At 50.2% G+C, this 11,829-nt stretch overlaps 1 protein-coding gene across 2 annotated transcripts in view; it reads right to left on the bottom strand.

The window, feature by feature from the left end:
* emc10 (ER membrane protein complex subunit 10) overlaps positions 1 to 2,522 on the bottom strand; it is a 4,776-nt gene extending 2,254 nt beyond the window's left edge. For both annotated transcript variants that reach the window (XM_062481506.1, XM_062481513.1), the window contains exons 1-5: positions 2,377 to 2,522; positions 1,886 to 1,952; positions 1,542 to 1,654; positions 1,344 to 1,457; positions 1,066 to 1,250 (exon numbers count right to left, since the gene is read on the bottom strand). In XM_062481506.1, coding sequence (XP_062337490.1) covers positions 1,066 to 1,250; positions 1,344 to 1,457; positions 1,542 to 1,654; positions 1,886 to 1,952; positions 2,377 to 2,475 — 578 coding nt within the window. In that variant the 5' untranslated portion in view covers positions 2,476 to 2,522. The remainder of the gene's footprint in view (positions 1 to 1,065; positions 1,251 to 1,343; positions 1,458 to 1,541; positions 1,655 to 1,885; positions 1,953 to 2,376) is intronic.
* Positions 2,523 to 11,829: the final 9,307 nt, after the last annotated feature.

Below are 11,829 nucleotides of genomic sequence, written 5' to 3' on the forward strand. Positions count from 1 at the left end.
TCCGTCTCTGGCCTGGGGGAGAGAGAGGGAGGGAGGGAGGGAGGGGGAGAGAGGGAGGGAGAGAGAGAGAGAGAGAGAGAGAGAGAGAGAGAGAGAGAGAGAGAGAGAGAGAGAGAGAGAGAGAGAGGGAGGGAGGGAGAGAGAGATAGAGAGGGAGAGAGAGAGAGAGAGAGGGAGGGATAGAGAGAGAGAGAGAGAGAGAGGGAGGGAGGGAGAGAGAGGGAGAGAGAGGGAGGGGCGTTCACACACAGCGCTGTGGTCAGGAGGGGCTGGATGTGGGAGGAGTCACCTCACAGTGAAAATAAAGCCAAGTAATAGTGCACTGGAGAGACAGTGAAATAGTATGTCACAATAACGTGAAACACATCACTTATTACACAGGAGGGTTTGTTCTATGGGTGTATGAGAAGCCCTCTGTGACACTGCTTGTCATAAAAAGAATGTATGACAGGAGAGGAGGCAGGAGAGGAGACAGGAGAGGAGACAGGAGACAGGAGAGGAGGCAGGAGAGGAGACAGGAGAGGAGACAGGAGACAGGAGAGGAGACAGGAGAGGAGACAGGAGAGGAGACAGGAGAGGAGACAGGAGACAGGAGAGGAGACAGGAGAGGAGACAGGAGAGGAGGCAGGAGAGGAGACAGGAGAGGAGACAGGAGACAGGAGAGGAGACAGGAGAGGAGACAGGAGAGGAGACAGGAGACAGGAGAGGAGACAGGAGAGGAGGCAGGAGACAGGAGAGGAGGCAGGAGACAGGAGAGGAGACAGGAGAGGAGGCAGGAGACAGGAGAGGAGACAGGAGAGGAGGCAGGAGACAGGAGAGGAGACAGGAGAGGAGGCAGGAGACAGGAGAGGAGACAGGAGAGGAGGCAGGAGACAGGAGAGGAGGCAGGAGACAGGAGAGGAGACAGGAGAGGAGGCAGGAGACAGGAGAGGAGACAGGAGAGGAGGCAGGAGAGGAGACAGGAGACAGGAGAGGAGACAGGAGAGGAGGCAGGAGAGGAGACAGGAGACAGGAGAGGAGACAGGAGAGGAGACAGGAGGGCCTGTAGTCCCGGTGCAGACTCACGGAGGAGCGTTGACTGGTCCCAGGACGCTCAGTGTTGTATTAAAAGACTCCAGGTCCACTTCCTCCTCCACCTCTGCCCCCCGACACGCCCCCGGGATGGTCACTATGGAAACCCCAATCAAGTATCCAGACACGTCGGTGTGAAGGCTTATGACGTCACTGAGGTGGGACTCAACCAAGGAACACTGAGAGAGAGAGTTACAGCAGTTACAGGCATAATCATGTCGTACAATGACTGTTTAACGCAATGTTTGTCTGTAAGAACAGGAGCGACGTACTGCTCTGACGAATGCTGTGAGGTATCCTTCCATCTGTCTGTCTGTCTGCCTGTCGACCTGCAGAGACACTCTGGGAACCCTGATCCTGTACAGACCATTCACAGCTGCCACCTCCTGCAAATCACACACGGAAGATCAAGGCCTTGAAAAGACCCAAGAAATATGTCGCACAAATCGTATCCGCCTGTTAAACAGCACCTTCAGTTTGGTCCTGTCCTCCTCAGACAGCTGGTTCTGAGAGAGGGCCACACTGGGTTCCCTCGCAGCTTTTAATAGCAGCGCTCCACGCGTCCGGAACAGAGGCATGTCATCTGAAAAGACGAGAAAACTCTAAGATATTTCAGCCGCAAATGTCGCGGTGTTGAACTGGAGATCAGACTGGATGTAAATGATAGGTGTGTTCGACTTCATGCAGCGCCGGCGGCGCCGACTTAAAGCTGAGAATGCCATTGGCTGCTTCAAGTCAGCCGGGCTGCAGGCGGCTGCAGGCGACGCCGGCGCTGCATGAAGTCGAACTCACCTAGTGTGTGGAACCAACTTACCAACTTCGAATGAGTGCTCTAGAGGCACGGAGAAACCACTGAAGTCTGTGTCCTGCACATCGCCAGTCTACAGTAATATACAAACAGCACTGTAAGGCATACACACATGAAACTGTTCATTAATTTAATTTTACTGGTTGCGCAGGAAGGAACTGATATTTCCCGAGTGTCCCTTTAAACGAACGCACCGAATGAACAAATGAGACATAAGCTGTTCGAAGCTCTAAATTTGAAAAAATTAAACCCATTATCAAAATTTGGGATAGTGTTCATCCTATATACAAACGCGTAACCAATTTGTTGTCATTCGATTATTTAGTTTGCGTATTAAGTCAAGATTTCCTAGCTAGTTTACATCTAGCTAGTATTAGCTTCAGTGCTAGCTAGCTAAAGCTAGCAATACAGTCAGATCAATTTCTTGCTTTTGCAAAGAATCATAGAAAGATGTCGAATTTACCAATTATATGATATACCAGAACATGTCAACTTACCCTCCTACCGGTATTTCCACATGCTAAGTCTGTGCACAATAAAATGACAGTTGCTGGAAGAATTGACAGTATTACAGGCAACAAACGTGAAGGGGCCATGTTGACCGTATTAAGGAAACCGCTAAAAAACTACAACTACCATCTCTACCACAACGTTGCACCATGGAAAGAACGAGCAGTAACTCAAAATAGACAACAGGTGGCGATGTTGTAATGTTGTACGTAGAGAAAGCGCGAGCGAAGATAGGTGGAAATAATGGAGTGCTCCTCAAGTGGTTGTTGAGACTTTATAGCAAAATTATTGTGTTTTCGATATATATAGTGATAGGTAGGCTAGGCTATAGACAGAGAGATATTAGGACATAGGGGGGGGGGGGGGGGGGGGGGGGGGGGAGAGAGGGGTACAGCCAGGGAGTTTGTTTGGAGTGATTTCGTGGCATGTAATACACACTGATTCCCAGATTGGAAATATACTTTTCACCCCCTAGCTAGGACAACCCACCAGACTATCTCCACCCGGACAAAAGTACCGTCTTGCTTGCTTTATTACTGTACACACACACACACACACACGCACACACACACACACACACACGCACGCACACGCACACACACACACACACATCCACACCCACCCACACACACACCCACACCCACCCACACACACACACACACACACACACACACACACACACACACCCACACCCACACACACACCCACACCCACCCACACACACACACACACACACACACACACACACACACACACACACACACACACACACACACACACACACACACACACACACACACACACACACACCCCACCCACAGAAGGCACATCTCTTCTTTTGAGACTGCCGGATGACCTTCAATTGGAAATAATAAACTGTTAATAACTTGTGAGCCGATAGCGACAGGCGCCAAACCTTGGAAGATGGAGTGTGCGGGTGCACCGGTCGGATTAGCATTCTTAACCTGCGGCTCAAATTAGAACGTGCTTCGTATCAAACGCAGACAAACGCAAGGGGGAGCAGAGTCAGGTGTCAACCTCTACCGGGTCCTCGCGGACGCTCTGCTTTGCTTCATTTTCGGGCTTTTTAGCCTAGTTTTGGAGTTCTGTCAAACTGCCTCTCGGTATAGTAATTGTGACTGAGCGAGGTATGTTAAGGCAACACAGGCTACTATAACACGGTAGGCCTTTTAGAGAAAGTGTACGGTAGACCACCCAAGATCGGTGTGTGGCTCGTTCATACGCTCTCTCTCTCTCTCTCTCTCTCTCTCTCTCTCTCTCTCTCTCTCTCTCTCTCTCTCTCTCTCTCTCTCTCTCTCTCTCTCTCTCTCTCTCTCTATCCTCTCCCTCTCTCTCTCTCTCTCCTTGGACGTCTGATTCTCAAATAGCTGCAGCTATTAATAGCTGGTCTTCAAGCTCTGTCCATCTTTCTGACTTAAGTTCTCTCTCCCAAATTAAAGTTCAAAAGAGTGTTTATTGGTATGGAAAGGTTACGCTGCTCAGACAAGTTGGGGCACGAGTTAAAACTTGAAAGATATCACAAGTGGTGGTGAACAGTGTTGACACAACACAGTGTTCGAGGGGCACATGCAAGCATACTGTTTACCTTGGTAGCCTATGAAAACACAGAACTGGTCGTTTAGCTGTCACTTTAGCTTTCTGATCATTTGTGTCATCGTGTGTGTGTGCGTGTGTGTGTGTGTGTGTGAAAGAGAGAGAGAGAGAGTGAGAGTGCGTAGCCTATCTGTGTGGGAGAGGAGTGTGTCAAGTGTTAAGCGACTTTTTCCACCATCTGTGACTGCATCTGTGTCACCTCACAATGAGAGCTGTCTATGGGGCTAAACACTGATTGTCATTGCCCAAGAACATAAAACTGTTGCGTACACTAAAGTCACAATTTCTGGTCTTGTAGATTCTCCCACCTTTCAGCTTGTGCTCAGGGCCGCGGTCAGGACTTCCAGTAATGATCCTCCGAAGAGCCGAGAGCTTCAGTCAGGTAATAGTGAAAAAGGTGAACTTGCCAATCAACGGTGATCAGTCTGTCAATCAATTAGCTAACGGTCCGGTTCCTGGCCCTAACGAGTTAACCAATTAACAGGTCTGCCAGAGGGCCACTCTCTCTTCGTTACTGCATTACACCTCTTTCACCTCTGGTGTCTTCCTCCTCTCCCCTCTTCCACCCCTTCCTTCCCTCTCTCCTCTGAGCGCCCGGATTCCCTCAAGAGTTCATGTGACAGTCCCTCTGTCACACCCCCCCCCTCTCTCTCTCTCCAGGGAGGGGGCGAGGTGGCCGGTGAGGGGGGGGGGCGGATAAAAAGGGATGAAGGAGAGGAAGCGGACAGACCTACGGACAAGGAGGGAGGGATCCACAGTCGGAGAAAGAGACAGAGACCGACAGACACAGACATGCCTGAAGCCAAGAAGTCAGGTAGGAACAGGTGTCCCGGCTGGGGTCATGTGACCTAACCGCTCCCCAGGCTGTGGCTCTCATCAGGGGTCGCGGCGGTGTCATGACGATTGTCTATTTAACTTGGACATCGCATATCCGTAGTTATTTGTGTTTGCACGGCATGCTTTGTATCGGGGGCTTTGTAAGGGCTTCATTCAGTTCTTCTGAAGTACGAGCTGTAGTGTTTAGTTCTTCATGAGAGCGAGCCAGACCTCCTTTTCTCCTCATGTCTGCGGACTCGGTATGGGAGACACTGTGACAGGTGTGTCCCAGTCTCAGGAGGTGGGGGACACTGTGACAGGTGTGTCCCAGTCTCAGGAGGTGGGGGACACTGTGACAGGTGTGTCCCAGTCTCAGGAGGTGGGGGACATTGTGACAGGTGTGTCCCAGTCTCAGGAGGTGGGGGAGCACTCCCAGAGGACAGAGAACACAGGGGTATTAGGAGAGACAGAGATGATGCTTCTGGAGACAGCAGGATGTGGAGGAAACGAGGTAACGAGGACAGGCGGGTTGGAGGTTTGTTCGCTGCAGGAGGGCAACACTGTTGGTCAAGGGTTGCAAGGTTGGTTAAGGGTTGGAGGTTTGGGGTCTTAACTTCTGACCACAGAGTCTAAGGTTAGAAACTCATGACTGCTGTAATGATCTTGCTGGATAGTTTAATGATTAGTGAAGTTCTTCCTCTTCAATCCTGCGATTCCATTTTTAAGTTTCTAGTTTGCATCAGATTTATCTTTTGATTGGACAGCAAACCCCACAGCAGTTTCCTACTTTAATTAAGTTAAGTCATAAAACTGTGCTCAAGCACTTATAGTGCATAGCTACCACTTAGCCTTTTACAAAAGTGATAAATTGCTTGTGTGTGCATGACATCACTTTAGATTCCCTAGAGGTGGTCACTTATCCATCTGTTTACAAAACAGCAATAAATGTCACTGAAATTTACCGTCTCTACGTATGTTTGTGTATGTGACAGGGGTCTAAAATATGTCCCCATCTCTTGTCATCGGTACATCGGTAAATCACATACCAAAATGAAATCGGAGAGACTGACTTAAAAATGGAACGGGGGAGGGAGGGAGGGACGGGTGGAGGGAGGGATGGAGGAGGGAGGGGGGGAGGAGAGGGGGAGGAGGGATGGAGGAGGGAGGGGGGGAGGAGAGGGGGAGGAGGGATGGAGGAGGGAGGGGGGGAGGAGAGGGGGAGGAGGGATGGAGGAGGGAGGGGGGGAGGAGAGGGGGAGGAGGGATGGAGGAGGGAGGGGGGGAGGAGAGGGGGAGGAGGGATGGAGGAGGGAGGGGGGGAGGAGAGGGGGAGGAGGGATGGGCGACAGCCGCAGGCGCTCAGGGAGAGAGGGATGAGGGAGATGATTTGTGAGAGGAGGCCAGGCCAAGTCAGGTGTGACTACCTTGCATCATATCTCTCCACGTCAGACAGCCCATACGTCTCACTGTGAGTCCCTGCTTCCTACTGGTGACGGCAGTCTTGATTACACTCCACTGGCCTGGCTAACTGCTGCTGTGGTTCTTCAAAACAACCCTCCTCTGCAGAACTGCCAGGAGAACCCGTCCTCAGGACAGATAAACTAGTTGAACTCACCAGCTCCGTCCTGCAAGGTCCTCTCTCTGCGCTGGCCGTCCACTCTCCCTCCCAGCAGCCCTGAGTAACTCCATCCGTGCCTCGCTCACGTTGGGCCCATTCAGCAGCATGACATCACAGATCATGTTCCTGTCACCACATTACTGACATCCCCAAATCTGCCCTCTCTCACTTTTCCACCGGCCACAAAATCCTTGCCCCTTCTTTGAACTTCGTTCAACCCCCACAACCCCCCCACCCCCTCTTTTGCCCAGCTCACATGACACCCCTCAGTGACTCATTGCCCTGGGTAAGACTGTCTGGGCCCTTCAGAAGCCACAAGGATCTGGAGGAAGCACGCTTCTCAATAAACAGCATTTAGAATAGTCGTGCAGCTCTGGGGAGTGGAGAGACCGAATCAGCAGTCTGGGCTGTGGCATGAAGTGGGCTCTGTTTACCCAGGTTGACCTGACTTCTACAGATGCGTCCTGATTAACTGTGCTGGTTTGTTTGGGTCTCACAGCGCCTGGGGACCAGAGCTGGGGCATGTTGGGTGAGCCTTAGGAGTGTGAGGAGCCTTAGGAGGGAGCCCACTTCCTTGTTTTAACAATAAATATTTGTGGTCACTTTTCAATTTGTTTTAAGTGAAGTGTAACAGGAAAGGCAGAGAGAGATGAGCCAAGGCCGGATTCGAACCCAGGCAGCTAAGGCCTGCAGGAAGGCCGGTGCTTACCCGCTGAGCTACCCCCACCTCCCCCTCCTTGTTTTGAGACACAAGCACTCGATTAGTGTAGGGTTATAACCCCCATCCCCACCCCATTGCCCCCCGTCCCCTACCCCCTACTAGAGCCCGGGCGCTGGGGCACAGAGCGGCTTCGGTCCCCCTCCCCGTCCAGGCCTCTGGAACACAAGCAGCGCCGCAGCCTAGACCTCATACCACGGCTGTCGTCATGCCCGCTCAGCTATGCATGTCTGCCTTGATGGATTACAGACAGATGCAGAGTCAACACACAGAGCCTAAAGAGTTTACAATGAAAGTGTGAACTGTGATCTAATCTGTCATATATCATTACCTAAGACTTAGGGGACACAGACAAAGCATTTTGTGGTGGATGTTCGGATACGGAAAGTAATATTTGATAATGTCCTCTAATATGAAAGGATTTTTGTGTGCTTTGAGCGAGACTATTTTAAGTGTGGGGAGATAAATAGAGAATGTTAATGGAAGACTGTTTGGGAGGATATTTATGGAGATGTGTACACCACGAAGTTCGCTTCCATAAAGAGAGTTGTAGTTGTTATTCACCACAGTCTTTAGCTTAAAGCTTTTTTCACAAGGTTGTTCACGACAGTCAGCAGTGTTTATGACAACAGTGGGAAGTTTTAGCCCCTCTGAACATCTCTCTTACCTGTCTCCATCTCACGTACAGACATGCCCACCTGCCTGCCCCTCACAGTCTTCTATAAACCCTCTCCCCACACGCATGTAGAGCCTGGGATGGTAGAGGAGGGGAGGGAGAGGAGGAGAGAGGAGAGAGGAGGAAGTGAGTAGAGGAGAGGAGATAAGGGGAGGTGAAGGGAGAGGAGGGGAGAGGAGGGGAGAGGAGAGGAGAGGAGAGGAGAGGAGGGGAGAGGAGGGGAGGGGAGAGGAGGGGTGAAGAGAGGAGAGAGTATCCAGAGAAAGACATCACTAGTGGAATGCACACAGGCCATAATTCTTATCATCATTACTGTCTAATAAACCAGCCTGATATACAACCCTCTCTCACAGGGTCTTTTCTGTCATACAGCCCCTAGCATGCACCGTTTTAACACAGGTGTAGTCCGGCTACAGCTACAGCAGATTACGACATGCTAGTTTATGAAGTGTGACGGCTGAATAAACCATCACAACCCCAGCAGCGAAGCAACAGGCTGAATCACAAGCAGCACGTCAACATGAAGAACATGCAGAATTGTCACCGCTAAAAGTGAGACATTCTGACACCAGCAAATATATCTTAGAATAGAGTTGCAGACGTTGAAACTGTCTCTGTTCGTCCATTAGCATAGTCAAACAAATAGCCCAACATGCTGGGAAAATGGCACTCAGTTTCCAGCACATTCATAACAAGGCTCCTGTCCTCCTTCCTGCCTCCCTCCCTCCATATGTAGAGAAAACTATATTAAGTAAATGACATAAACCCACACATCATCAGAGCCGTGACACAAAACTGCCTCATGATTGAGCGATATGGAGACCGGAGGCTTAAGTGTTCCCTGATGCAGCCAGAAACATCTCTCTCCCTCCATCCTCTTCATAAAACGCTGAAACTCCATCAGTCACACTCTGCCCCCAACATGGACGCCTGCCCAAATGCCAATAATACCATTGATACCCACCACACACACACACACACACAGATAGAAATAGATGCTTTGAATATTAATCTCCCTTTTACATCCTTATGTGAGCAGGCCAGCCTTGGTTCTATATTTGAATATTATGCAAATGTGGAAACGCAGTGAACCAGAACCAGAATCTTGTGTTCAACCTAAGAAACGCTTCAGGCACCGATTAAGCTCCCGAACGAGATCACAGATCACCAACATATCATGCCATGCGTTTTGAAACAAGCAGTACTGTTCAGGTCCAGTGATTTGAATTGGAACATTGTCCAAGACGTTGTGTGGAGTGTCAGAGATGATGGATGAGCACAGCAGTCACCTGTCCCTGGAGCAGAGAGCCCAGACTGGCCTTAGTCCCTTAGCTAGTGACACACTCCAATAAGTCACGTACACGACAGACCCTGACACACACACACACACACACACACACGAGTGGTCGTGTCACTCGTGTGTGTCGCTTCCTGATCTCCCCCGTACCGGGGTTCGAACCCGGGTCCTCTAACTCGCAACGGGACCTCCACCTTTATCATCAACCAGCTACAACACTCAAAAGCTCTTGGCTGGCGCAGGAGGATGGCGATCACACTCAGGAGTGGGTTTAACCAGGTCAACTGGATTACCCAGGAGACGGGTGTTTCAGACACTCTAACATCACGCTGCCAGGAGATTAAACCCCTCACTATGTCAGATGTTCTGGAACACTCTTTAAAACATGCTGGGGTGGTCAATAGCAGTGAGCTGGGTTGTTTACTTGACAACACTGTGTTCACTGTGTTCAACTTAAACTATGCTGTGTTCTGTCACACCACAGTTGAACACAGTGAAGTGGGCCTCTGCCTACACAGTCATGTTCAAATCAACTTCAAGGTGTTACATTCAAGTGTCAATTGTGGTCTGAGTGATGAAACGACCCAATACTGTCAAATGTGAGTGTCTACCAGAGGCTATCTGGCTGGTGTTCTGGAGGAAGAGCTTTCTGCTAGCAGGCAGGAGGAGAGGGAAATGTCACAAGAGATTAACTAAGAACATTCCACAGAGGTTACCCTGCAACAGGCAGCGGGATACGAAAAGAGGGGGAGAGACAGAGATAGAGAGGGGGGGGAGAGAGAGGGAGAGATATGGAGTGAGGGGGAGAGACAGAGATAGAGAGGGGGGAGAAAGAGAGGGAGAGATATGGAGAGAGCTTGAGAGAGAGAGATAGAGAGAGGGAGAGAGAGAGGGAGAGAGATGGAGTGAGAGAGAGAGACAGAGATAGAGAGGGGGGAGAGAGAGAGGGAGAGAGATGGACAGAGAGGGAGAGACAGAGATAGAAATGGGGGAGAGAGAGAGGGAGAGAGATGGAGAGAGAGAGAGAGAGAGAGAGCGCTTGAGAGAGAGAGATACGAAGAAGGCATGGGTATTAAAAAATTATGTTTTATGTAATTAGTCTGTTTGGTTTTTATTGGCTGTTTGGCACAAGCCAAAGCTCTCTGCCATCAAATCTGTTTGGTTTGAACCCTGAAATAAAACATAGCACACTGCTCCATGGGAACCCCTCTCTGAGTATTATGGATGTCTTCTTCTCTGGTGCTGTGAGACAAGATATGGATGTTGTGGGGTTCATACACGGCAGAAATTAGTCAGCAATGAAGAGAGGTGCGTGTTTAGAGCACGTCCTGTCAGAGATGAGGGGGCTGTGAAGGCAGGTTGACTGAGACCCCCAGACTGTCTTTCATCAGCTATCTCACAGGCTATCTGTTAACACCACCCAACACCCAATGTGAAGCGACCCTGCCCATGAGCCTCTATCTGACGATTCTCACCATCGTTGACCCGTAGTGACCTTTTTAGTCTTCGTCTCTCTATATCTCTCACCTTGCCACCCCCCCCCCCCTCCCCTCCCCACCCCCCTACCTACCGCTTGTCACATGTTACATTTAGTTTTATGTGTTACATTAAAAAGGCCAGACTCAGTGTCAAAAACTGACCGGTTGAAAAACTGCAACAAAAAAAAGAGTGCTCTGATTGACCAGTATAGAATGATGAGAAGTTCATTGCTCTTTGCGGTCCGAAATCAGAAACACAATAACTCACTGGGGAATAACATTTTTGGAACAAGGTTTGATAAACAAGATTCATGACTCTCTCTCACTATTTTAAGTAGGTATATACGACAAGTCACCTTCTCAGGGGTGGTTACACAGTAAATCTACACGGGCCTAATTGCCGTAGCCTATACCGAACCTGTGTGGACGCAAAATACCTCAGGTCAGACTCATTAAAGTGACAAAGGGATAAAGAGAAGGGAAGATCGGCTAAGCATGAGGAGAGGAGAGAGAGAAGGAGCGCTAGGACGGGAGGGAAACGAATGTGTCAAGAGAGCGCTGAGGCGACCGTAAGCGAGAGATTATTCGGGGGGAATCGGGATGGTTGCACACAGACGCCCCGTGCACCACCATGCATTAGCTTTAGCATTAGCACTGAGGTTGAAGGGTCGGAGTTGCTCTCTGTGTGACTTAGCGCTGTACTTAGAGCTTCAGCTATGGAGAGGCCGGGCGGCGTGTGAGCGCGGGGCAGGGAGCTGCGCCGTGACTGAGAGCCTGCTGACAGCCCGTAACCGGAGCCCGGAAACATCAGCGCTGAAGGAGAGAATGGGGTCTGGGGCGTCATGCCAGTGGACAATTGCTTGTAAAATTCTTGACTTTTTTATTCGCAGACGTCTTATTTAACCGTGGAATCTCGATATTGCGTCTCTGGGGCTGTCCGAGTGTTTCTGTGTCGTCAGTTAAATGGTTGGATTGCCTTTTTTGATGAAGTAGGATCCTATTCCTAATTCAAAGAGGTAGCAGAAAACAAACAAGAGCCCAGGCTCCATGGTGATGTGCATTCATACCTCCCCAGCTCAGGCTCCATGGTGATGTGCATTCATACCTCGCCCAGTTGAAGGTTGGCCTCCAGACAAGAGCAAGGCAGCTCATGTGTCCTCTCCTGACAGCATCGCAGCCACAAAAGGTCAGAGCTTACTGTCCAGTAGGCTGCCTGGGGCTTG

Source organism: Osmerus eperlanus, chromosome 2 (assembly GCF_963692335.1).
Source record: "Osmerus eperlanus chromosome 2, fOsmEpe2.1, whole genome shotgun sequence".
In the NCBI taxonomy this organism is placed as follows: domain Eukaryota; kingdom Metazoa; phylum Chordata; class Actinopteri; order Osmeriformes; family Osmeridae; genus Osmerus; species Osmerus eperlanus.